General features: G+C 64.0%; 11 protein-coding genes across 11 annotated transcripts; 5 read left to right on the top strand and 6 right to left on the bottom strand.

Moving 5' to 3' along the window:
- Window positions 1-171: 171 nt before the first annotated feature.
- On the bottom strand, window positions 172-3,313 carry Q8F55_007056 (uncharacterized protein; the record flags this gene model as incomplete). Its single annotated transcript, XM_069355496.1, has 7 exons — window positions 172-633; window positions 669-880; window positions 1,000-2,518; window positions 2,568-2,655; window positions 2,703-2,813; window positions 2,872-3,005; window positions 3,107-3,313. The coding sequence occupies 7 exons, from the start codon at window positions 3,311-3,313 to the stop codon at window positions 172-174; spliced, it is 2,733 nt and encodes a 910-aa protein (XP_069207567.1).
- Window positions 3,314-3,764: 451 nt separating this feature from the next.
- Q8F55_007055 (uncharacterized protein) lies at window positions 3,765-4,418 on the top strand (the record flags this gene model as incomplete). Its single annotated transcript, XM_069355495.1, has 3 exons — window positions 3,765-3,788; window positions 3,830-4,297; window positions 4,338-4,418. 3 exons carry the CDS (start codon window positions 3,765-3,767, stop codon window positions 4,416-4,418), a joined length of 573 nt encoding a protein of 190 aa, XP_069207566.1.
- Window positions 4,419-4,522: 104 nt separating this feature from the next.
- Window positions 4,523-6,403, top strand: KAR3 (kinesin-like nuclear fusion protein; the record flags this gene model as incomplete). Its single annotated transcript, XM_069355494.1, has 8 exons — window positions 4,523-4,741; window positions 4,782-5,118; window positions 5,156-5,394; window positions 5,430-5,615; window positions 5,662-5,758; window positions 5,808-5,984; window positions 6,023-6,220; window positions 6,258-6,403. The coding sequence occupies 8 exons, from the start codon at window positions 4,523-4,525 to the stop codon at window positions 6,401-6,403; spliced, it is 1,599 nt and encodes a 532-aa protein (XP_069207565.1).
- Window positions 6,404-6,605: 202 nt separating this feature from the next.
- On the bottom strand, window positions 6,606-7,235 carry Q8F55_007053 (mitochondrial 54S ribosomal protein bL21m; the record flags this gene model as incomplete). The annotated part of the gene is made up of 1 exon (XM_069355493.1): window positions 6,606-7,235. The coding sequence occupies one exon, from the start codon at window positions 7,233-7,235 to the stop codon at window positions 6,606-6,608; it is 630 nt and encodes a 209-aa protein (XP_069207564.1).
- Window positions 7,236-8,858: 1,623 nt separating this feature from the next.
- Window positions 8,859-11,043, top strand: ATP1 (Alpha subunit of the F1 sector of mitochondrial F1F0 ATP synthase; the record flags this gene model as incomplete). The annotated part of the gene is made up of 4 exons (XM_069355492.1): window positions 8,859-8,894; window positions 9,184-9,232; window positions 9,469-9,555; window positions 9,608-11,043. 4 exons carry the CDS (start codon window positions 8,859-8,861, stop codon window positions 11,041-11,043), a joined length of 1,608 nt encoding a protein of 535 aa, XP_069207563.1.
- A 280-nt stretch (window positions 11,044-11,323) lies between these two features.
- Window positions 11,324-13,072, bottom strand: Q8F55_007051 (uncharacterized protein; the record flags this gene model as incomplete). Its single annotated transcript, XM_069355491.1, has 3 exons — window positions 11,324-12,061; window positions 12,098-12,305; window positions 12,339-13,072. The coding sequence occupies 3 exons, from the start codon at window positions 13,070-13,072 to the stop codon at window positions 11,324-11,326; spliced, it is 1,680 nt and encodes a 559-aa protein (XP_069207562.1).
- A 373-nt stretch (window positions 13,073-13,445) lies between these two features.
- On the bottom strand, window positions 13,446-14,569 carry Q8F55_007050 (uncharacterized protein; the record flags this gene model as incomplete). The annotated part of the gene is made up of 9 exons (XM_069355490.1): window positions 13,446-13,651; window positions 13,690-13,763; window positions 13,811-13,898; window positions 13,934-13,992; window positions 14,033-14,254; window positions 14,289-14,374; window positions 14,414-14,446; window positions 14,482-14,512; window positions 14,553-14,569. The coding sequence occupies 9 exons, from the start codon at window positions 14,567-14,569 to the stop codon at window positions 13,446-13,448; spliced, it is 816 nt and encodes a 271-aa protein (XP_069207561.1).
- Window positions 14,570-14,782: 213 nt separating this feature from the next.
- On the top strand, window positions 14,783-19,271 carry ELP1 (putative elongator complex protein 1; the record flags this gene model as incomplete). Its single annotated transcript, XM_069355489.1, has 13 exons — window positions 14,783-14,980; window positions 15,019-15,189; window positions 15,226-15,388; window positions 15,426-15,983; window positions 16,027-16,161; window positions 16,207-16,299; window positions 16,338-16,808; window positions 16,846-17,792; window positions 17,840-18,260; window positions 18,297-18,584; window positions 18,620-18,758; window positions 18,809-18,936; window positions 19,012-19,271. 13 exons carry the CDS (start codon window positions 14,783-14,785, stop codon window positions 19,269-19,271), a joined length of 3,972 nt encoding a protein of 1,323 aa, XP_069207560.1.
- Window positions 19,272-20,140: 869 nt separating this feature from the next.
- Window positions 20,141-20,737, top strand: Q8F55_007048 (uncharacterized protein; the record flags this gene model as incomplete). Its single annotated transcript, XM_069355488.1, has 2 exons — window positions 20,141-20,408; window positions 20,457-20,737. The coding sequence occupies 2 exons, from the start codon at window positions 20,141-20,143 to the stop codon at window positions 20,735-20,737; spliced, it is 549 nt and encodes a 182-aa protein (XP_069207559.1).
- Window positions 20,738-21,308: 571 nt separating this feature from the next.
- On the bottom strand, window positions 21,309-22,925 carry Q8F55_007047 (uncharacterized protein; the record flags this gene model as incomplete). Its single annotated transcript, XM_069355487.1, has 2 exons — window positions 21,309-22,285; window positions 22,325-22,925. 2 exons carry the CDS (start codon window positions 22,923-22,925, stop codon window positions 21,309-21,311), a joined length of 1,578 nt encoding a protein of 525 aa, XP_069207558.1.
- A 685-nt stretch (window positions 22,926-23,610) lies between these two features.
- Q8F55_007046 (uncharacterized protein) lies at window positions 23,611-24,342 on the bottom strand (the record flags this gene model as incomplete). Its single annotated transcript, XM_069355486.1, has 5 exons — window positions 23,611-23,721; window positions 23,766-24,038; window positions 24,072-24,112; window positions 24,149-24,232; window positions 24,267-24,342. 5 exons carry the CDS (start codon window positions 24,340-24,342, stop codon window positions 23,611-23,613), a joined length of 585 nt encoding a protein of 194 aa, XP_069207557.1.
- Between the last annotated feature and the right edge of the window lie 235 nt (window positions 24,343-24,577).

Raw genomic sequence — 24,577 nt, 5'->3', positions numbered from 1 at the left:
ATGCACACAACGGAGAGCCTGGTAGTAATAGCCTTCGGTGTCGCATCGAGGTGGCTGCGCGCCGCGCCTCAACACACGCCACACCCGCTCGTCGCTCGCCACACCCACTCGTCGCTGCGCGCCGCGCCGCACCGACCCATGCAATACATGACGTGCTACAAACGAGGCAGCTCACAAGCGGTCCTTGGGCACGCCGTCGAGCTCGTCGTAGCCGAGGGCGAGGTTGAGGTTCTGGAGGCACTGTGTCGCTGCGCCCTTGAGGAGGTTGTCGAGGGCGCCGACGACGACGACGCGCTTGCCAGACGAGTGGACCTGCACGCCGCCGACGCGCCAGCCGTGGCGGCCCTCGACCTCGGTGACGTCGGGCACCGTCTTGAGGATCTGGACGAGGGGCTCGCCCTTGTACTTTTGCTCGTAGAGCTCGACGACGTCGGACGCGCGCATCGACTGGGCGAGCGGCGCGTTGAGCACGCTGATGATGCCCGAGAACCAGGGCGCCACGTTGGGGATGAAGGAGAGGGAGAAGTCGGACGGCTGGGGGAGCAGCTGGCGCAGGTGCGTCGCGCTCTCGCGCTCGTGGATGTGGTCCGTGAGCGCGTACGGGCGCACGCCGCCCTTGAGGTCCTCGGCCGACTGGGCGTTAGTGGGGTTGGGAAGGGGGGACGTACGATCTTGGGGACAGTCTTGGGACGGCCCTCGGCGTCCTTCTCGCCGCTCTTGGTGCCCGCGCCAGAGAACCCAGACACGCCAAAGATTGTTGGCGCCTGCGTCTGGTCAATGTAGGGCAGGAGCGGGGCAAGCAGCATCTGCGTGTTGGTCGCGTAGCAGCCCGGGTTCGAGATACGCGACGACGTCTTGGCCTCCTCGCGGCCGTACAGCTCTAAGTTCATTTAGCTTCACATCTCCTGATTATCTAGCATATCACGGGCACGGGGCTGTGGAGTAGCAGCTACTAGCTACTCCAATCCTCCCGCGCCGCTCATGCGCGTGCACTCTCACCCGGAAGGCCGTAGGTCCAGTCGTTCTCGAAGCGGTAGTCGGCGCTCAGGTCGACAATCACGCTCTTGCCGCCCTTCTTGGCAGCCTTGTCAATGGCGTCGACAAAGGGCTTGCAGACACCGTTGGGGAGCGCCATGACCCAGGCGTCGACCTCGTTGTTCTCGGCCATCTTGCCGACGTCCTCGGCAGACAGGTTCGAGTAGTGCACATCCGACTTGGTGTAGTCCTTGAGGGGAAGGCCGGCGAGCTCACGCGACGAGACGTGGGTAAGGTCCAGGTGGGGGTGGCTGTTGATGAGCGACACGAGGTTCTGGCCAGTGTAGCCGCGAGCGCCGATCAGGGCGACACGCTTGCGGGGCACCTCGGTGGCGTAGCCACGGCGGCCAGACGACTGGGCGTTGGTGGCGCCGACAGTGGGGCGAGCAGAGGTCGAGAAGGCGCGGGCGCCGGCAGGAGCCGAGCCAGCGAGTCTGTGGGGAGGAGTGCTGGGGCCGACGGGGAGGAAGACACGGTCGATGCGGCCAGTAGCCTCAAACCCCTCGATAATCTTCTCAACCTGCTTGACGTCGGGGACACCGTACCAGAAGAGGCTGCGGCCAGCGCGGGTGAAGCTGCCGTCGGCGCGCTCAAAGTGCCAAGCGCGGTTCTCGTCGTCGGCCTGGGCGGTCCAGAAGAGACGCTTGTGGTCCTTCTTGATCGAGTCGAAGACGTTGTCAACAGTCTTGTTGAGGACACCGTTGCGCGAGGGGAGGAAGTGGGTCATGACCGGGGTCTCGCCCTCGGGGTGCTGGACAACAGCAACAACGTCGAAGGGCTCGTCACCGTAGATGGTGGTGGGCGTGTTCTTCATCTCGGAGAAGATCTCGGCAACCGACTTGCGGCCCGAGATGACCTCGGGGTCACGCTCGGTGAAGGCCTGGCGGAGCTGGGTCGAGCCGACGGCCTCCTCGGCGGGCTTCTTGTAAAGCTTGTAGCCGCGGCGGATGAGAGTACCGGCTCCGGCGTCGGTGAACAGCTCCTTCTGGAGCATGTTGGTCGAGATGATGGCGACCGACGAGGTGCGGGGGAGCGTGTCGAGGAGCTCCTTGATCTCACGGAGCTTGAGCTTGGTGCCAAACTTGACCCAGGACTCCTTCATGAGGCCGTCGTACTCCTCGTCGAGGTTGATGGCCGAAAGCTTCTTGCCAGTGACACCGTGGAAGAGACCGCCCTTCTCGTTGAGGTAGACAATCTTCATGGGCTCGAGGACCTTGGCGAGCTCGCCGGCGGCAACGTCGGCGTTGACGTTGAGCATCTGACCATCGGCAGTCTCGGCAAGCGAGGTGAGGATGGGCAGGCAGCCAGCGCGGATAGCGGCCTCGATGGGCGCCTTGTCGACACGGTGGATCTTGCCGACGAGGCCGTACTTCTCGCGGTCAAGGTAGTCGGCATGGAAGACACCAGTGGGGATGGGGCGGGCGCGTGTGCCAAGGCGCTCAAGCGCAGCAGTGAGCTTGAGGTTCTCCTGGAGGAAGACACGCTGGGAACGGTCAGCAAGGGGTGGTACGCAGCCATGGCGAAAGACGTACACGAGCGATCTGGAGCGTCTTGGCGTCGGTGATGCGAATGCCATCCTCGTAGTCGGGAACGACGCCCTCAGACTCGAGGATCTCGTTGCTGCGATATTAGCCCGACGCCTCTGGCACGGCCGTGCCACGACTTACAGCTGGGGACCAGCGCCGTGGAGGACGACGGGGTAGAGGCCGAGACGGTTGAGGAACGAGAGCGAGAGGGCGAGGTCGTCAAGCTCGTTGGTCAGAATGGCACCGCCAATCCTGCAATAGCGTCAGCTGGGGCCCAGACTGGCGGGGGCGGCGGGGGCACACGACCTACTTGAGAACGGCAAACTTGGCCTCGGGGAGGACACCCGAAGCGTTGGCGTTCTTGGACGACTGGGTGAAGATGCGCAGGTAGCGCTCGACCTCCTGGCGCGAGCCGAGAGAGTAGAGGAGGCGGATAATGGTGTCCTGTGGGGCCAAGTGTCAGCTATAAGCGCGTGTGAGGCCACGGGGTGTGCGGGGTAGTCGCCGGGGAACGGAGCCGATGCGGGGGTGACTATACTACTCACACGGTCCATGCTGCCATCGCGGGGGCTGGTGACGGCGTTGGTGAGGCCGCGCTTGCGGATCTCATGGCCGACCTTCTTCGAGTCGAGCTCGAAGAGGATGTTGGAGGCCGAGACGGCCTGGGCAGCCGACTTTGAGAAGGCGCGAGCCTGAGGACGGGCAAGCTGAGCCACGGACGGGCGGGAGATTGCAGAAATGCGGCGAAGCATGGCTAGAGAGTGGGGAATGATACCCTCTGGTTCAACGAGGACAGAAGAGACCAAGAGGCGACGCCGAGGGATATGAATGATGTGGGAGGAGGCGCGATGGAGGTTTGCTCGCTCCATTGGCTGGCGGCTGGGCGAGTCGCTCGCTGGCTCTGCCTGGCTGTTCCGGCTGAGTCCTTTGCGCCGACCGACCGACTCAATCGCCAAAGCCTGCAAGTCGGGAATGATAATGACGCAGGCTAGATAAGGGTTAATAGCGCATATTGACACGACATTAGTTTGACACGTGGTCACACGTGGCTACAGCCTCGACGCGGATGCTTTTACTTTGGCCAGGCGGCCCAAACACACCCAGCCAGCCAGGCGGACATTCGCGGCTGACCCAGGCAATGTCAACAAAGCAACAACACTTGGCCATCAGCGTTGGCTGACTATTACACCACATCCCAACATCATGTCTGAAGGGCAGGAGAACATTGTGGGTGTACGTCAGCTCAGCACCCATGGCTAACAACTCAGCCCCCGCCGACACGGCTGCCGAGACTGCAGACCCCGACCAAGGGTTTAAGCGCGCTGGGCAAGTCGGCCGCGGCCGGCGACAAGCGCAAGTACCTGTCGTCGCCCATCGCACCGCCCGCCAAGCGCGTCGTCTCTGGCCCATCCGCCGGCGTGTCCGACGTCAAGGCCCCCCAGCGCGGCGCCACGAGCTTCGCGCCTGCTCCCAAGGCGCGCCCGCCCATCGCCAGACCCGAAACCCGCGCCTCCACCCGATCGACCGTCACCGCCCCGACAAGGAGCAGTGCGCTGGCCGCCCGCCCCGCGAGCGTCAGCAGCTCGACATCGTCGTCCGCGTCGTCAGCTGCGACTGCGCGCTCGACCAAGCCACCGGCGCCAGGGACAAGGCGCCCGATCAGCGCCGCTGGACCGAGCCGCCTCGCTCCTGGGCGGCGGCCGGTTGGCGCTGGCGCTGCCTCGAGGCAGACAAAGGTTCGTTTGGCGTCAGAAGAGCCCCGTCTAACGTCCCTAGGCCCATGACCACGTTACTCTCGAAACGGTCAACGACCTCATGGAAGCAGAGTGGGTCAAAGCGCCAGCATCCCAAGACTAGCTGACACTCGCTCAACAGGAGATTAAGAAGTTGGTGGTCATGCCTATCGCTCTGCTAACCTCGCAGTCAATTCCCTTGAGGCGACCCAGTCAAGCACACTCACCATGCTTGCCGACGCCCAGCACAACGAGCGCGATACCAGGAAGAAGCTGTTAGAGGCTTCCGAGGAGCTCGCCTCGCTGCGAGCCACGCACGCGCGGGAGACGGCCGACCTTCAGCGCCAGCTGGGGAACAAGGAAAGGACCAACCGTGACCTTGAAGCCGAAATGCAGATCAGCCGTGATGACCTCACCCGCGAGCGTGACGCTCTGCGGACACTGCGGGTAGGTCTGCTGAATCGGGGATGCATCGCTGACCTTGCAGCAAAAGCAGGCCGAGGAAGAGGCCAAGCACATGACCCTCTCGGCTCAGCTTACGGCCAGCCAAGCCCGCAACTCGGCGCTGCAGGACGAGGTGGAGCGTGGCGCTCTGGCCGTGTCTGCCATGAAGGCAGAGTTAGAGGTCGCCCGTCAGAAGGCCCTCCAGGTGGAGGATGAGGCTGCCCAGCGCATCCTCGAAGCTCAGGCGGAATGTGACCGCAAAGTGGCGGCAGTGGAAGAGGAGCTTCGCAACGCCGAGACGATCCGCCGCAAGCTGCACAACCAGGTGCAGGAGCTCAAGGGCAACATTCGTGTCTTTGCGCGTGTCCGCCCTGCGCTGCGTAGGTCAACGCTCGTATCGTTTCTGACCTATCTCAGCGCACGAGCAGAATGCTCCCGACGGCTTGGCTCAGATTGCCTATGGCGATGAACGCCAGGCGCAGGAGACGGGCCAGTCGCACCTCACGGTCACGACTCGGTCAGAGTCGGCCACTGGCAAGGAGCGCGAGCAGGTCTTGACCTTCCAGTTTGACCAGGTCTTCCAGCCCAAGGACGGGCAGAAGGAGGTGTTTGAGGAGATTATGATGCTTGCGCAGAGTGTTCTTGACGGGTACAATGTGGGTTTGCTGCGCCGTGCCGCGACTGACCGCAGGTCTGCATCTTCGCCTATGGCCAGACTGGCTCGGGCAAGTCGTGGACGATGGAAGGTGGTGAGGGTGACAACGCCGGTATGATCCCCCGCGCAATCGACATGATCTTTGCGGTCAGCAGCCAGCTCAAGGACCGCGGGTGGAAGTACCAGATGGAGGGTACATTCCTTGAGGTGTACAACGAGGTGGTGAGTTGGGTGCTCTTACACGAAGGTTCATGCTCACCCGCTCCAGATCAACGACCTCCTTGGCAGCGGACAGTTTGACTCCAAGAAGCACGAGATCAAGATTGACAAGGACAATGTCATGACTGTGACGGATGTCGTGAGCTGTAAGTGGAGCGATGCGGCGGGGGTCTGGGCACCTGGCTGACTTTGCAGTGCCACTGAGCAATGCCCGTCAGGTGTCCATCCTGCTGGAGCGTGCCCGCTCGCGTCGCGCTGTGGCGGCGACGCTTATGAACGAGCGCTCGTCTCGTTCGCACTCGGTGTTCAGCCTCAAGGTGAAGGGGTCCAACCCATTAACGGGCGAGGAGTGCTCTGGCATCTTGAACCTTGGTAGGTGTGTGTCGTCAGAGCAAAACTAACCTACACAGTCGATCTTGCGGGTAGTGAGCGACTCGCGTCGTCTGGTGCGGGCGCGAACAAGGACAGGTTAAAGGAGACGATCAACATCAACAAGTCGCTTTCTGCGCTTGCGGACGTTATCGGCGCACTGGGGCAGGGGCAGCAGGGCGGCCATGTGCCGTACCGCAACTCGACGCTCACGCGGCTGCTGCAGACGAGTCTGTCTGGTGGGTGCGGTGACGAGGGCGTTTCTAACCCACACAGGCTCGAGCAAGACCCTCATGTTCTGCAACCTGTCGCCGCTTAACGCGCACCTGGGCGAGACGGTGTGCTCTTTGCGGTTTGCCACAAAGGTGAACACGACGCCGGCCGGGAATGCCAAGCGCACCCACGGGCGTGCGTCGGGATAGGCGTGTGTTGGGATAGAGGCGAGGCGGGGCGAGTTCTGGTCAGCGTTCCATGTACAGTGATGTATGCGTGTTGCGATGGTCGGGGCGGCGTGGGGAGTGGCGTCAGTTATGTCGTTAGCAGCGGGTCGTCAGCCCCAGAGATCCAACACGCCTCGTCGCCGCGCCGCCGCCACCATGCAACCGTACATATGCAGTGCGCTATCTAAGCCGACTCGGCAGGCGGCACGCCGTCGCCGAGGATGATGTCTCCGACGCGGAGCCGTGTCCAGCCCTGCTTATTCTGCAGGGTCTTGCGGTATCCCTTCCTGCGCTTCTTGAGCAGCGTGTGCGTGAGCGGGCTCTTCGTGTGCTCGAGGACGGTGAGCTCGCAGCTCGCGACCCAAGGCGGGAGGGTGTCGAGCTCGACCTTGCCCTTGGGCATGCTCTTGCGGGCCTCACGCCCGTCCGCGGCCGGCGCCTTGATGGCGTACTCCCTGCTCCCGACCTCGAGGATGCGCGTGAGCGCCAGCGTCGTCCCCGGCGCCTGGAGCGGCTTGAGCGTCGGCACGGTGAGCACGTCGCGCGGGTGCAGGAGGTACGTGCGCGCGTGGAGGCGCGCGCGGAGGTAGATGCCGGAGGAGGCCGTCGCCGTCTGGCGGAGGAGCGCGAGCGCGGCCGGGGTTGAGGAGGGGAGCTGGGCGGGGGTAGCGGGGAGGAGGGGGGGAGGGCGCTCAAGGGCGTCGTGGAGGAGGACGCGGGCGCGGCCGTCGCGAGGCTGCGCGCGGCGCCGAGGGCTGCGTGTTAGTAGCGCTCCGAGGGGAGGCTTACCTCGTGAAAGTGCTGGCCGGGACATGGTGGTTGTTGCTGCTTGAACTTCGATTTCCGACTTTCAGACGACGACTTCGGCACTGAGCGGGCGGGCGGTGGAGGCGGGACCAAAATGTTGAGTTGAAGTTGCGGCAAATGGTCCCGTGGTGCGGATGGGCGAGCACCGAAACTGTGGGTACTTAACGACCGTCTTTTGCGTCGTCTTTCATCATCGCTCCTCCACGCACACGCTTTGGTTGTACTTGTGAGTCCTAACCCACGGCGCTCGGCCCCAGGCCTCGTCGCGGCTGTCTCCGTTCTGTTTAAGCCGCTGACTCCCCAGACATAGCTCATGAACTGGGTTTGGGCGTAACTGCCGGCTCGAGAGCGCCGGGCGGGGCGCGGTCATGGTGGCCGTGGTGCTCGGCAGGACGACGAGGCGCGACAGTGTGCAGGCCCGAGAGTGTCGCTGGGCAAATGGAGGCCCTGACCATTGAGGCATTGACTTGCAGGCAGGCAGGCAGCCGGCGCTGCCTTCCTCCTCACTCACCCTCCTTCCTCCCCCCTCACCCCCCCCCCCTCCCCCCACCCATCCCACCCACCCCCGAGCGTCTGGTGTCAACTACCGGACATGCTGGTGTGCGCATAGCCCTCGTGGACTTCCCAAAGCGCACACCCTTCCCTTCTCGGGGAGAGTGACAGGGGCAATCTGACTCGCACGCTCCCGGTGGTCACCATGCTGCCGTGGTCTGTGTGTGCGCAGGCTCGTTCCGCTCCGTACAGTTGTGAAGATTATGAATTAGTTTGTGTGCTGCTTGTGTGCTGGGCTGGGCTGGGCTGTTCTATCTCGGCGGCGTAGGGTGCTCGGCGCCCAACAGTCACCCAGGTCTTCGCGCCTCGCCACGACGCGCCTGTCTGACTTTGGCGGCCGCCAGCTGAGACATCATGCCTGTGCAGGCCAATCGCCTGGCGGAGACGTGCCACGGTCCCGATGAGGCCGAAAGGAGTGCCACGAGGCGGGCAGAGAGGAGAGCGGCAGTGTGTAGTGCGAGGATGTCGTGTCCCACCGGCCTGTTCTGCTAGCCCACTGATGCTGGTCCATCAAGTGTGCAGAGCATAGAGCCGAGTGCTGTCGCTTTGTCTGCCGTTTGCTGCGCGCTGCGATCTGCACAGAACTGTGCCGTGTGTACACGCGTCGCGGCACCCGCCCAGCACAGCGCCCGTCGCGCCCTCCATAATGTATGTATGGGCCTCCTTTGACAACACAACGCTGGACGCTGATGCCCTCACCATCGTACACACCGCTTATGCAGTCATCCTGCACTGCAATGTATCCATCATGCATCCCGTTACCCAAAACCAACTGCCACCACCCAGCCCAGGGCGGATGACGAGGGGTGCCACACGCCGATAATGCCGTTGGTCAGAATCGGAGCACTGGATAACGCCGAGTGGTCATTCGGAGCTCATCGCACTGCGCGCTGAGTCCTGAACTGCTGGCTGGCTGGCCGTCCCCTGCTCCCCAATCCCCCCTTCCCCCCCGAGCCAGCATCCGCCCCGCCCGTTCGTGCCCGCCCTCCCAGCACCAACCACTTCACCTCTTCTTCACCTTTCGACACTCTCTACCTCCCCCCTTCTCCCCCCCACACTCTCTAAAACACCGCTCACAATGCAGTCCGCCTTCCGGAACTCGATCCGCGCGGCCGTGAGTCACCCCCCTGCACGCATGAGCGCCGCGCACAACAACGGCAATGGACAGCTGGCAGGGCGAAAAGCAAAGACAGCGCAGAGAGGAGCGAGAAACACCATCTCACATCCGACTCTGCACGTCGAGCTTCGACAACACTTAGTGGTCCTCCGCCAGCCTCTGCAGCCGAGCGCGCAAGCCTTTGTCCGCCTTGCATGCAACGCCGACCCACGCCGCTGTCCATCGCCAGCGCGGCGCGGCGCCAAGCTCCCCCCCAACCATCTGCCGTTTGCTCACACCCACCCAGACCCGCACCCGCTTCGCTGCGGCCCGCACCTACGCCACTGCCAAGCCCGGTACGTAGCCTGCGACCTCTGCATCGCTAGACGTGACTCGACGAGCTGACCTGGATGTGCCCCGTTCGTTTTCTACGCTTCCATCGCATTGCCGACGTACCCCGACCCTTCAAATCCGACCCTCCACCCACCGGCCAATTATCTGCCACGCCGCCAATCCCTTCCGTTACTACCCCTACCCAACACCACCATTCATCATCATCGTCACCACCACCAATCCTCCTGCATGTAAACAGCCGCCTCGGAGGTCTCGTCGATCCTCGAGTCGCGCATCGCTGGCACCTCGGTCGGCGGTGACGTCCAGGAGACTGGCCGTGTCCTCAGTGAGTGGTTTTTTTTTTCTTTGCACCAACACGTTTCTAACCAACCCCCCAGCCATTGGTGACGGTATCGCCCGTGTCTACGGCCTCCGCAACGTCCAGGCCGAGGAGATGGTTGAGTTCTCGTCGGGTATCCGCGGCATGGCTCTTAACCTCGAGGCCGACAACGTCGGTGTTACCATCTTCGGTAACGACCGTCTGATCAAGGAGGGTGACACTGTCAAGCGTACCGGCGAGATTGTCGACGTTCCTGTCGGCCCCGAGCTCCTCGGCCGTGTCGTTGACGCTCTCGGCAACCCCATTGACGGCAAGGGCCCCATCGACGCCAAGCTCCGCTCCAAGGCTCAGCTCAAGGCCCCCGGCATTCTCCCCCGTCGCTCGGTCCACGAGCCCATGCAGACTGGCCTCAAGTCGGTCGACTCGCTCGTCCCCATTGGCCGTGGCCAGCGTGAGCTTATCATTGGTGACCGTCAGACCGGCAAGTCGGCCGTCGCCATCGACACCATTCTCAACCAGAAGAAGTGGAACGACGGCAACGACGACAAGAAGAAGCTCTACTGTGTCTACGTCGCCGTTGGCCAGAAGCGTTCGACTGTTGCCCAGCTCGTCAAGACCCTCGAGGAGAACGACGCCATGAAGTACACCATCATTGTCGCCGCCACCGCCTCGGAGGCCGCCCCTCTCCAGTACCTCGCTCCCTTCTCGGGCTGCGCCATGGGCGAGTGGTTCCGTGACAACGGCAAGCACGCCCTCATCATCTACGATGACCTTTCCAAGCAGGCCGTCGCCTACCGTCAGATGTCGCTTCTTCTCCGTCGTCCCCCCGGTCGTGAGGCTTACCCCGGTGACGTCTTCTACCTCCACTCGCGTCTCCTTGAGCGTGCCGCCAAGATGAACGAGAAGTACGGCGCTGGCTCGCTCACTGCCCTCCCCATCATTGAGACCCAGGGTGGTGACGTCTCGGCCTACATTCCCACCAACGTCATTTCGATTACCGACGGCCAGATCTTCCTCGAGGCTGAGCTCTTCTTCAAGGGTATCCGCCCCGCTATCAACGTCGGTCTCTCGGTCTCGCGTGTCGGTTCGGCCGCCCAGACCAAGCTCATGAAGTCGGTCGCTGGTTCGCTCAAGCTCTACCTCGCCCAGTACCGTGAGGTTGCCGCCTTCGCCCAGTTCGGTTCGGACCTCGACGCCTCGACCCGCTACCTCCTCAACCGTGGTGCCCGTCTTACTGAGCTCCTCAAGCAGCCCCAGTACTCGCCCATGCCCACCGAGATCATTGCTCCCCTCGTCTACGCCGGTGTCAACGGTCTCCTTGACAAGGTCCCCGCCGACAAGATCACCGTCTGGGAGAAGCAGTTCACTGAGGAGCTCAAGTCGCAGCACCAGGCTCTCCTCGAGAAGCTCGGCGGTGGTGTCCTCACCAAGGAGATTGAGGCCGAGATGAAGCAGGTCATCGAGGCCAACGTTGCCAGCTTCGTTGGCGCTTAAGCGCGACAGACGCCGAGAGTGGTAGATAGATACCGATTGTCTTAGATTCGGTGTCTAGCACCATGGGGGGTATAAAGGGGCTGTGAGCATGTCAAACGTGCAAAGCAGCTCTGGAAAAATGCATCGAGATTGAAAGACTAGGAGGCGACGGCGCGGGACAGTAATGCTTACATTCGTGAACATATGGATGGGGACAGACGGAGGCTCGTAAAGGCAAGGCGTCGTGAGAGCGAAGCGTCGTGAGATGATGATGATGGGGGATGCTATGGACTGAGTACGTCTACTCGCGGTAGCTGATGGCCGTCTTGCGCTCGCGACGACCGTTGGTGTAGGAGAGGTCATAGAAGTGGCGCCGCCTCGACTCGTCGTCGTCCTCGTCGTCGGAAGGGAGGTTCTGGTTCTGACGCTGTCTGCGGCGCTCCAGATTGATCTGTGTGCGACGGCGACGCCAGCTCCTTTCGCAGCTGCCGAGCTGCTGGAGCTTGGCCATGGCCTGGTCGTACACGTCGCCGGGGGAGCCAGTGAGGTCGTACGCGCGGATACAGAGCTGGATGATGGCCTCGGGTAGGAGGACGTTGTGGACAAAGGTCGTGCGGTCGCGGGCCGAGAGCGCGTTGTACCGCTTCGTACCCCTGGGCCGACGCCGTGCAACGGTGGACGCGTCGCCGTCCTCACCGCCCATGTCTCCGTCGGCGCCGCCGTCCGCCAGCGCCGCGCCCTCTGGCTCGTCGTGCGGCTCGACCCACTTCTGCAGCCACGGCACGACAGTGTACGTCACCTCATCGTGGGGCAGGTCGCCGTGCAGGACTGATCCGTTCAAGTCGTGGGCATACGGCCCGTACGACTTGTCGATGCGCCACTGCGCGGGCGGGTAGTCTTCGTTGATGATGTCGTGAAGGTGGGGCCTGATCTTCTCGAGCTGCTGCACGCGGTCGAGGTCCTTGAACTTGATGTTCACGCGCGCAGCAGCGTCCGGCGGCGCGACGCGCTTCACCGCCACTTCCTTGAGGTGGCCGATCTACAGTCAGCAGTGCTCTTCGCCACGCACTCTCACCTTGACCGTGGCGATGATTGGGTCGGTCTGGAAGACGATCGACTTGCGCGCCACCGTCCTGCGGACCCCCGTCTGGTCCTCGACTTCATACTTGTCCCCGTTGGGCTTCTTCTGCGCCTCAAGCGTCGTAGCCGGGTGGAAGTCGAGCAGCACCCCGACAAAGTAGCACGTCCTGTCCTTGATGAGGCAGGGGTCCCCGATGTCGACACTGCCTGTTAGCAACGCCACAGTGGGTACTCACCCAGGGGGGAGCCGCGTCGGGCGGAACGGAGGCGGGGTTGTCTCCTTGAGGTCGGGCTCCTCAACTCGGGCCGCTGGCGACTGGTGCTGCTCGAGCTTCTTCTTCTTCGCGGCTCGGTCGATAGCTTGCGAGAAGCTGAAGACCTCCACCTCGCTATCACTGTCCTCGGTGAGCGCGCGCTTGGTCCTCGGGACGGGCGACACGGTGCGCGACAATGGCGGCTTGATGGGCGACGAGAAGAGATCGGTCAGACTCGAGGCCGGCGACGGCTGCCTGGCTTGCCTGCGCGCGGATGAGGGCAATGGTGGGAGGCTGAAGACGGGTGAGTCGGGCGCCGGCGAGAGGTCCATCATGGGGCTGGAGCGTGCGGGTAGCGTCTTGCGCCGCTTTGGTGCAGGCATAGAGGGCGCGTCGGTCGGCTCGGTCTTGACGCGCGCCTTGCCCTTCGCCGCGGGCTTCTTGACCACCGACGGCCCCGCGGCGGCGGACTTGCGGCGGTGGGTGGACGGGGGAAGGGACGGCGTGTAGGCGCTGGAGAAGGGGGTCGGCGTGCCGGCCTGCGGCGACGACGATGAGGAGGAGGCTGAAGTGCGCTCTGGGCTGAGGACGCCGAGCGAGCTGTTGCGCGCCGCGCGGTTGTTCGGCGCGCCCTTCTGGGGCGATGAGGGTGCCGAGCTGAGGGCCGACGACGGCGCAGCCGTGAGTGAGCTGGAACGCTCGCGCTTTGGACGCATGGTTGTAGTGGTTGGGAGAGAGATACTGAGAGAGTGAGTGTGCGGAGATGGGAATGGAGGAATGGTAAGGATGAGAGACGGATCTGTCGACGCCTTTAAGAGACCGGTCAACAGACGCAACAGACGGAACAGCCTCCACCCTGGCTGGGCTCGCCCCGATTTGAACAACAAGGCTGAAGTAGTGGCTGAGTCTTCTGCATCGACCGAACAATGGCTCGACAACGACGCAAGCAGCATGCATCCTGTGCGCACTGCGTTCTAACAATAAATGCAGTAGACACGCCGCAGATCGTGCATGGAGGATCGACACAAGCGATGCAGAAGCTATCTCACGCCGCGCTCGTCTATTGTGATCGCTCGCCCCGCTCGCCCCCTACAGCCGGTTGAAGCGCTTGAGCACGCGGTCCTCAATGCCGTGGCCGACCCAGTGGTACAGGCCGTCGCTGAGCGACAGGTTCTCGGCCTCAGACTTGAACACGCGCTCCTGGTCGGGCACGCCGGCCGGGCCCGCGGCCGGCATTCCGCCGCCCGCGCCGGCGAGCATGCCGGTGGCCGACATGTCACGAGTGTCGGCTGCAGCTGCGAGGTCAGTACTGCCGATGCAGGGCTGCACGCACCATTGTCCTGCCCGAGAATGAGCTTGAACACGCCGTTGAGACCGAACAGGTTGAGGAAGTACCACGAGAGCGCGCTGCGGGGTAAGCACTCGTTCAACCCGCCCGTGCAACGTGTACTCACGATACCCAGCGCACGCTGAGGTCTGGCATAGCGAGATCACGCGCAAAGAGCGACTTGGCACCAAGAGTAAGGGGGAACGGAAGCTTGACTGAAAGTCAGTCGTGGCCACGAGCGCGCACGTACTGAGGATGTAGCCCGAGAAGAACACGTTGATGTACTGCATGATGAGCATGTTGGGCACCCTTGATCGTCAGCATCACCAGCACATAGCACCCGACTCACATCATGACGGCCTGCTTCTTCATGCCGTCCATCATCGTGTCCATCTGGGACGGGTCGAACGGGCCGACCGACACCTCCTTCTCGGCCGCCGTCTTCTGCTTGATGTAATCGCCCGACGTAAGCGCCGCGGCGGTCGCGGCAGAGAAGGCGCGGTACTGCGCGGGAGGGAGCGGCGACTGGGGCGATGACGCGCGGAGGAGCTGCGAGCGACCGAGCATGCGCCTGGGGTTAGAGGCGTCAAGTACTCGACACTCACTGCTCGCGCACCGCCGCCTGGGGCTGCTTCTTGGGCGCCGAGTTGAGCAGCTGCGTCACGTAGTGCCTCAACAATCCGACGAGGACCTGGGGTGTGAGTATGGGCCTCGGTGGGGCTGTCCTCACCATGATCAGCGTGATGGGGACCAAGACCCAGTCCTGGACGTCAGTTGTGCGACCGCGCGCCGGCTTACCCTAATGGACGGGTCGAGGTAGAGGTCCTGCCTGATTCATGTCAGCACGCATCGCACGCGCCCCAACTTACTCTTTCAATCCCGGCATATTGCGCTGTCCGTGACGGTTGGAGCAATGGTCTAGATGGGGAAGGCGTCGGGGTGGTGACGAACGCGCCGACGCCGACGCCGACGCCTGGCGGGGCCAATTCCCACGTGGCACCACGTGACTTTCGGCATTGCGTCGCAATGAATGTTGAAAGATTCGATGTCGAGCCAAGGCATCGCGTAGACGCATCACACAAACAACAAGACACGCACCATGAGGAGCTTGGCGCCGACAACGGTCCAGGTGGCCTCTTTGGACCTCACCGATGCCCACTCGGGCGCTGGGCAGCTCGCCGTCGACCCGGAGAGCGGCACGGTCTACGCCACGATCGAGAAGGAGACGGACGACGGCGGTCTCGAGGTGGACATTGTCCGGATCGAGGGGCTCGACGACGGCGCCGAGTTCTCCGAGGTGAGGGAATTGTAGTTGGAGCAAGTTAACGCGCCCAGGTCATCGGATCGTTCTCCACCCCCATCACCGCGCCGTTCCCCCTCGCGCCCAACGCGCCGCAGGTGCTCGACCTCCACTTCTTCCCCGATGACAAGTCGCTCATCGTTATTCTTGCCGGCGGCGACATTGCAACGCTCCAGATCGAGAGCATTGACGGTGGAATCGGACCTGTACGTATCTGAGGTGGAGCTCCGTTGACCCACAAGGCCGAGGTCGTCGGCAGCATCGATAGCGGCGTCAAGGCTGCAGCCTGGTCCCCCGACGATGAGCAGCTTGTCCTCGTCACGGGCGAGGACAACCTCGTATGCATGACCCGCACCTTTGACACGATATACGACGGTCCCCTCCGTAGCGACGACTTTGGTGAAGGTGGGTTGAGCATCCCCTCCAATCGCTGACCCAGCAGACAAGTTCATCAACGTCGGCTGGGGATCCAAGTCCACCCAGTTCCACGGCTCCCTTGGCAAGGCGGCAGCGCTGGCAGCCAAGGCGCCCGCCCCGGCTGCCCCAACGTCCTTCTCGCATACCACCGACGACGCGTTGCCGAGGATCACGTTCCGCGGCGACGCTTCCTTCTTCGCCGTGTCGTCATTGGACGCGTACGGCGGCGGGGTGGACGGCGCGCGGCGGCAGGTGCGCATCTACTCGCGCGAAGCAAGCGAGGGCTTTACCCCAAAGCTCTCCGCCACATCCGAGTCAATACCTGGCCTCGAGCCGGCCCTGGCGTGGCGCCCAAGCGGCAATGTGATTGCCTCGCTGGTGCGGTATGGCTACCAGGGTGGCGGTGAGGGCCGCCGCGGGCGTTGGGACGTCGCCATGCTCGAGCGCAACGGCCTGCGGCATGGCGGCTTTGAGCTCCGCGAGGATGAGGCGACTTGGGAGCACGGACGGATCAGGGACATGGCCTGGAACTCGGACTCGGAGGTCCTCGCCGTGTGGATCCGGCGCAAGGAGGAGGATGTTGGTGAGTTTGCTGCGGGCACGAACAACACCAGCTGACCACCCAGTCCAACTCTGGACAATGAACAACTACCACTACTACCTCAAGCAGGAGATTGTACCGCACTGGAAGGGCGACCGCCGCTTCGCGAGCATCAAGTGGCATCCTGAGAACCCTATGGCGCTGTTTCTGGTCGACAAGGGTCAGTGTGGCGGGATTGCCGTGGGCCGAGAACTGACGCCACCAGACCATGTTCAGGTCCGGACCTTCGTGTGGGACACCTACGCCTCGCGCCTGCCGATGCCCATCGACACTGGATCTGTGGCGGTTGTGGACGGAAGTAAGTCCAACCGCAAGGTCTCAACTGACTTTGCCAAGAGCGCCTCCTTGTCACCCCATTCAGGACCCAAAATGTTCCCCCACCCATGTCATCGTTCCAGCTTGGCCTTCCGTCCCAGCCGGTTCACGTCAGCGTTTCTCCCAGCGACGACTCTCTGGCGGTGCTGTATGCCTCTGGCCTGGTGCAAGTCTGGGACCTTGGCGTCCGCTTGCCCGAAGCCGGGACTTCGCGCTTGCGCCATGGAGGCAAGGTCGCCGAGCCGAAGCTGCGATGGGAGCGATCCCTTGCGCCAGAGGACGGAGAGTTTATCGCCAAGCGCGTGTGCCTCAGCGGCACGGGGCAGGTCGCGGCCCTGTTCTTCGGTGACGGCGAGGGCGGCGCGCTCCTCCGCACGGCCGACGCCAACGAGATCCGCTCGACGTCCAAGATGCTGCCGTGTGTCGAGCACATCCTGTGGGAGGCCGAGGCTGGGTGGTTGGTTGTCGAGAGGGAGGGTGTTCTGCGTTCAGGTGGGTGACTAATGCGGCGACAAGCTGACCCACGCAGTCGACGAGTCCTCGTCCATCTTGATCCACCTGTGCTCCTCGATCGTCACTGTGTCAGTGTCCGCCGAGTCGCGCCTGGTGTTCGCCCTGTCCCAGTCGGGCAAGCTCCACGCCGCGAGCCTCGCCCAGCGCGACGGCACGTCGCTCGCGTCAGCCGTCACGTCGTACACCACGACGCCCGACTTTTTGATCTACACGACGTCGTCCCAGAGCTCGACGTACGCGTCCCTCTCGTCTATCGCGCGGATTGTCGCCGGCGAGGAGGCTGCTGCGATCAAGGACAACGAGTGGGAGACGCGCCGCGTCGAGCGTGGATCCCTCGCCGTCGTCGCGTGCCCCAGCTCGATGAGTCTCGTCCTCCAGATGCCCCGTGGCAATCTCGAGACGATCTACCCCCGCCCCCTTGTCCTCGCCGTTGTGCGTAGCGATATCTTGGCCGGCGCGTACCGCGCCGCCTTCCTCACATGCCGCAAGCACCGCCTCGACCTCAACATTCTGTACGACCTCGCGCCAGAGAAGTTTGCCGCGTCCATCGGCGACTTTGTGGCCCAGATCCCGGAGGTCGACTACCTCAACCTCTTTGTCTCCCAGCTCAACTCGAGCGACTCGTCGCGTGTGCTCTACCCCGATCTCGGGCGGGATTCTACCAGGCCCGCGATCCCTGCGGACAAGGTAAACGCGACCTGTGACTCGCTGCGGTCTATCCTGGAGAAGAAGGACCTCGTCAAGTACGTCGAGACCATCCTCACCGCGCACGTCTGCAAGGTGCCCCCTGATTACGAGGCTGGCCTCAACGTCTTGCTTCACCTGCAGGCCGAGCACCCCTACATCGTCGAGGAGTCGATCAAGTACATCATCTTCCTGTCCAACGTCAACCGCCTCTACGACGTCGCGCTGGGCATGTACAACTTCCAGCTGGTGCTCATGATTGCCCAGTACTCGCAAAAGGTGGGATAGGACTAGCGTCATCTTGGAGCGCAGGCTGACCACCACAGGACCCCAAGGAGTACCTTCCCTTCCTGCGCGAGCTGCGCGCTCTCGAGACCAACGAGCAGCGCTTCAGAATAGACGACCACCTTGGGCGACGGGAGAGCGCACTTCGCAACCTCAAGGCGGCTGGCCCTTCGCGATTCGAAGACGCCTCGTCATATCTGTCTCGGTACGAGCTCTACGACGAGGCGTTCCAGCTGTACAAGGACGAGCCAGAGCACCTGCTTGTTATCTACGACCTGTACGGCACGTATCTGTATGACCGCCGCGACTTTTACGACGCAGCGATTGCGTATACCTTCGCCGGGAAGCCTGACCGCGCACTCAAGGCGTTTGAGAAGGCGCATGCGTGGAGGGAGCTCTTCACGCTGGCGGAGAAGCAGCTCGACAAGGAGGGCATTGCGTCACTTGTGGAGCGCGTGACTGGTGAGTGGGTGCAAGGTGTGTGAGCTGACCCGCCAGAGTACCTGGTGTCGCGTGGGCGGCACACCGAGGCCTCCCAGATCTTGATGGAGTACGCTTCGGATGTCGACGCTGCGGTCGATGTGCTCAGCCGCGGTGCCGAGTTCGCCGAGGCTTACCGCCTGGCGGCACGCCACTCGCGTAACGAGCTCGTCGAGAAGGTTATCCACCCGGCGTTGGATGATGCGCACGAGGAGCTGTCCGAGGTGTTTGAGGAGATCGAGGGACAGCTTGACAAGGAGATGAAACGCCTGGCATTCCTCAAGAAGCTCCGGGTCGAGGATCCTGGTGGGTGTATGAGTGTGTGTTTTGCTAATGATCAGACACGTTCTATATCGTGGACAACGAGCCGGAGCTCGAGAATGTTGACGTGGCGACGAATGCGACAACGGTTGCCACGGCGTTCACGCGATACACTGTCGCACCGACGACGGCGTTCTCGCAGTCGACTCGTATGACGGGGTGAGTGGAGCGCGCAGCAGGAGCAGTTCCGTGTTGACACGATGGCACAGACAAACTGCAAAGTCGAAGCACCGGCCCAGCAAGAAGCGCGCGGCGGGGCGCAAGGGAACTGTCGACGAGTACGACTATCTGGTGGCAAGTCTTGGTCGACTCGTGACGCGCGTCGACGACAAGAGCGGTGAGTGTTGGCGTGGGCTTTGGGCTCGTCCTTGGGCTCTGTAATGTGACTGTATGCGGTGCTAACGCGGCCCAGCCGAGGCCGTGCCCTTGCTGCGCCAGCTTGCTTTGGCATCAGCAGACCACCGCGCGCTTGCGCACGAGCTGCAGGCCAAGGTTATTGCCATTCGGCAGCGCCTTGGGTCGTCCCTCGACGACGCCTGGGCTGACCGGCCAGCTATTTTGGACGGTGTCGAGAGCTCGGGCGGCATGGGCTTGGGCGGGGACGTGGGCCTTGCGCGCGCGCTTGTTCGCCCCAGTGTGGGCGCATGGGTTGGGCTGGGGCGTCTGGTGTAGGCTGGGGGTCATGCGTCGAGCGGTCTGGAGCGCGGCGCGACGCTGTGCGGTGCGGTGCGAGGAGTGCGAGGCGGCCGAGTGGAGTGGGAGTGGACGGAGTGCGGGCTGGCAGCTGGCAGCTGGCAGCGGCTCGACAGCTCCTTTGCGCTCGAGCTGGCGATGGGCTGGCTCGACGAGTGCGACTACAACGCGTGGCGGAGCGGCATAGATCGGCATGTTACATCATTTGGCGACCGACATGGCGCATTACGGCGGTGGTGGCAGGCGGCAGCGGCAGCGGGTGATGGTGGTGACTGACTGACTGACTAGCGACTGGCGACTGGCGACATGCGGTGCGTCGCGGCGCGGCGCGGCGTCGTCGCTGCGACGCTGGGTCAACAAGCAGCAATCTGCAAGGCGGGCGCGCAAGGGGGTCGGGGGAATAGTGACGGGCGCGGGTGGTCGGGCGGGCGCAAGTGGCGCAATGACGAGCAGATCAAGGCCACGAGCCGGCGGGTAGCGAGTCGTCGCCTGGCGCGCCCGGCGCAGATTACTCACGCACGCAGGCTAGCACCGCCAGGGCCGCCGCCGCGCGGCGCCGATCCCTCAGCAGATCGATCGGCACGTTCACACGAGTGCGCCCTGCCGCTGCTGTCGCCGCCACGGACGACCGAGTGTCCTCGCTCGACCGTTTCATCTGTACACTATCCGTCGTCTGCAATCCTTCCGGCTCCTTCCCCTCCTTCTCTCCTTCCCCCCCTTCCCCTCCTTCCCTCGTCGTCGTCGTCGCCGCCGCTGTGGCCTGCAGATCGGCGGCACAACACGCCAGCAGCCGCCAGCGCACCAGGATATAATTTCCGCGGCGGCCACTCTCGTCCCCCAACTCCACCATGCTGCCCGCTGCCGTCGCAGTCCTCCTCACCTCTAGGCCCCTCGACCTCGTCCCCGCCGCGCTGCTCGCTGCCGTCGCCATCGGTACCCGCAGCCCCACCGTCGGCCGCCTCCTCCCCCCGCGCGCGGCCCTCGCGCTGCTGTCCCTCGCGCTCGTCTCGATGCCCCCGACCCTCGGCCTCGGCGCTCCCCTCGCTGCGCTGCTCGCCGCCGCCCTCGCCTTCCTCGTCCACCGCACACGGTCACACGCCGGGATGAACGGCCACGGTGAGTCGCCCCCGGCGAGAGAGGGACCGCACCCGCTGACGCGACCAGACGCGCACAAGGCCCCGCCGTCGCCGCTCGACGCACTCCGCGCCGCCGCGGCCCCGTTCCTCCCCCGCGCCCCAACCCAGCCCGCAGCGCACCCCGAATCCTGCTTCGACGACGACTTCCTCTCCCTCCTCCGCCTCGCGCACGAGCGCGCCGCCCGCCGCAGTAGCGCGCTCGCAAAGCCCACACCCGCGCCCACCCCCTCCCCGCCCGCCCCCTGGCCAAAGGACTGGCCCGTCTACTGGGAAGGCGGGGGCCCGGCCGGGCTCGGCCGCTGGGCTTAGCCTCGCTCCCCGCTCTCCTTCTGGTGTTCCCCGGGTCGACATGCACATGCCGCGAAGACGACACACATACACGCACACGCACACTGGACATACACGCCCCAGACCAATACCCCTCGTCCACACGCCACATTCCGAGTACACCGACACACACCGCCGCCCACCTCACGCCCCACGCCCTCTCACCCCCACTCACCCCCACCCCAAAAGCTCCACACGCCTTGTACTCCCGTAGCACTCTGGCTGGACGACTATGCATGGTAATGCGACATCACTACTACTCGACACTGCGAGATAGGGTTATGATTACCAGGCGCGTGCGCGTGCGCTTCGTGAGCGCGCGACACGCGCCGTGGCTGCGAACTTATGACGTGAGATCACTGCAACGAGAAGAGCGAAAACGAAGAACACGGGGTGGCCCGGGACACATGAGAGTAAGACTTGATTTGATGGTGATGCGAAGGCCGAGGCGCGCGCGCGGGGCCAGGGCAGAGAGGCGAAACGAAGGATTGTGGGAAACTTGATAATGCTTTCTTGTTGATGAGTCGATGCTTGGAAAGTGTTGATTGATGCGTTAACGCTTCAGGCCGAGCGGCAGCGCAGGCGGACCCACGCCGACACCGACGCCGGCGCCGCCAGGCTGGCCATGCGACCAGGGGCCAAAGCCACCAGCCGCGCCGGGCTGGGGAGGCTTGCTGCCAAACGCGCCCATGATCGGGCCGCCGATGCCAGGCTGGCCAAAGTAGCCAATGTGGGTGGGGATGATGCGACGGCGAGTGCGCTGCTTGCGCGGCGAGGCAGGCAGCGGCACGCCGCCGTTCGAGTTGGGGCCAACAGCCGTGTTGAGCGCGCGGGACACGATCGAGACCGAAGGCGAACGCGTGCGGTCGTGCCCGCGCATGCCCATGGCCGACGACGAGCGAGACACGCCGCCGCCGAGCTTGGTGCCACCGCCGAGGACAGTCACGTTGCCGCCGTCGTACGGCGTAACCTGGGGGATGGTCGCACCGGGGGTAGGCGTGCCGGTCTTGGGCGCGTCGGCGCCACGTGGGGTCGAGGGCGAAGGGTCACGGCCGCGCTGTGCCTCGGACTCGAGGCGCTTGGCACTGACCTCACCAAACAGGTCTGCCGAACCGGGGCGCGAAGCCGGCGTCAAGAGGTGGGTGTGTCCCGAATTCGTGTCGGATGAGTCACTTGAATTCGACGACGTAGAGTCCTGGCCCTTGTTGTGCCCGGCGCGTGCGCTGAACGCGTGCGACGAGTTGCGCGAGTGGGCTCCGCGACGGTGCTCGACATCACCTGAGCTGTTGCGCGAGTGGACGCGGCGCGGGCTGATATCGGCAGCGGGCAGGAGGCTGGGCGACGGCGTGCGGGACGGGTCGGCAGCGGCGAGGAGGCTCTGCATGAGCGTCGACGGGGCGTTGAGGGTCGGCGCGCGGATAGGAATGGCCTTGGACACGCGGAGCGGCGTCGGCGCGGCGGGACTGGTGCTCGGGTCGGACGTGGCGACCTCTGCCGTGGGCGCTGCCTGCCACACAACCTGGAACGACTCTGCCACTGTCAGCGACGATCACTTCAACCATCACTCACCACGCGGCCTCTTGATAGGGTCAAAGTCGGGCTCTTCCCAACCCCAGCCTCCCCAGCGCCAGACCACCATGCCGGGGTCGCACCAGACCTCCCACTCCTCCCCATTGTCCTCGGCTTCGGCCTTCTTGCGGCGGTTGGCAGCAATGGCCTGCTGCCAAGTGGTCGTGTCCACATCGCACTGCTTGGCGGCGTCGCGGAGCAGGCGCGGGAGGCCATGCTGGCGATCAGCAATGAGGGAGCGGGTGCCCGAGCCGCTGTGCGGGTTGCTCTCGTTCCACGTCGGAGTGTAGGCGGCCGTAAACGTCGCAGTGAGGCGCTTGCGTAGGTCCATGATGGTGGTGTGGGGGCAGTGGGCCGACAGCGGCTGGACGAGATGGTGGACGAGGGCCGACACTGCCGAGGCCAGCGACATGTCGAGCTGGAGGCCAGCGACCGGGCCGGGCGTCGCCGACGACACTGGGGTCGCCGTGGCACTGGGCGTGCCGCTGACGAGTGCCGGCGAGGGGGGACGCGGCGGCGTACGTTGCTGGTGCTGCTGGTGCAGCTGGTGGCCGCCGCGGTTTGGTGACAGGTTTAGTGATGAAACATCTGGTGGGTCCATGGTGTGGGGACGATTAAAGAGGCATTGGTCGCGAGCAAGGAGGGTGTGGGGTGGCCGCGGTCGTCGCGGGGGAGATAAGGCTGGGTTGAGCGGCAAAGGGATAAACAATGCTGAGCAAGCCGTGGGAGTGTGTGTGTTTTGTTTTGGAGGTTATGCGAGGGGAGGAGAACAGGGGACTGGGTATCCGTGTATGACTGTGCTGCTGGGGTAGGAGTTGGGGAGGGGGAGTGCTGGAAGAACAAGTAATGCTGGGGTGTGATGGTCGACGAGGATGATGGATCGGGTCAACGATTGAATCGACAGAGGTTTGCACAGCCAGCGGCGAGGGCAGGGGGCGACGTCCTGCCTGCTTGTTGTGCTCACCCAGGGCGAGTCGACTGCCGCATTGGGAAATTCCGGACGCAAATTAACTCCCGTCGCCCCCGTGCAACCCTCGTGGCACTGACGAGCCGAGAATCTTCCTGTATCTGGTGGGAGGCTCGGGACGCTTGCGGCGAGCGCACATGCATACATGCATACATGGGGAGTGTACAGGGGAGTTGGCGGGTGTGTATCGATACAGGAGGTGCAGACGTGCAGACGTGGAGAGGGATGTGTGGTGTGCGTGCCAAGGATTCGCCTCCCCGACACCGACGCGAATGATTTTGTGAAACTCTGCTTCAGGCTGGCTTCAGGCGCAACCGCCTCAACTTGCGCCACACAGCCCCAGCAGCCCGGCAGCAGCAGCGAGCGGGACGCTCGTGTCGACGACTTTTCCTAGCCGATCGGCGAGGAGCACGGCGAGGATGTGCTTGCACTGGGGGGTTAGTCGGCGCTGCGCGCCGCGCGCGGGCGCCTCACAAAGATGGACCGCGGGGCGGTGAGCGTGTTGAATGCGAAGCCGGTACACGGGCAGAACATGCGACCGAGCTTGAGTGCCTGGGATGGCGGGGGGGATGCGGCGTCGTCCCCGTCCGCTGTGGCTTCGGCTGCGGGCGAGGCCGCGCCGGGCGACTTGGGCGAGACGTACGTCGGGCTGGCCGCCTGCGTAGGTTCTGGCTCCTCGACTGAAACCTGGGGAAACGTAGGGAGGTCGAGGTAGAGGGTGTACGGCGCGCCAGCTGACGACGTGACCTAGCGTGAGCGGCGTCCTTGGCAGCAGCTCACCTGGTGCACGAAGCGTCCGCCCGGGAGCGAGACCTTGACCACTGGCGGGTCAGTATTCCACAGGATGTACGACCCACCATCCCGCCGGTCGACGAGCTGGAGGGAAGACACGAGCATGGGGCCGAAGAGCGCGTGCAGCTGCGTGAGGACGGCGTCGGGGGCTGGTGTGAGCTCGCGGGGACAGTGTTAGCTCACCCTGCTCTGTGGGGCTGAGGGCGCCGAGGAGCGCCTCGACGAGCGCGAGGAACTCGGGCGGGGCGTGGGATATCATGATGCGTGAGGTCGCTGCATGCTGCGGAGTGGGAGGGAGGGTCGAGCGCGCGACATTGTTGACAGGAGTGGGTGAGTGGACCAAGCGCGTGTGGGGTCTCCACGGCGCCTGTGTCGTCCCCCCACATACGGCGGGCGATGATGCGGCGCGAGTTGCCACCTAGGCGGTGACGACTCCGACGACGACCATCAACGAGCGAGCGCTGCATCTCGCTGCTGCATCTCTGCTCGACACC

Source organism: Vanrija albida, assembly GCF_041260175.1.
Source record: "Vanrija albida strain AlHP1 chromosome Unknown contig_5, whole genome shotgun sequence".
Taxonomy (NCBI): Eukaryota; Fungi; Basidiomycota; class Tremellomycetes; order Trichosporonales; family Trichosporonaceae; genus Vanrija; species Vanrija albida.
The sequence above is the reverse complement of the archived record's forward strand: the minus strand, read 5'-3'. Positions and strand labels throughout refer to the sequence as shown.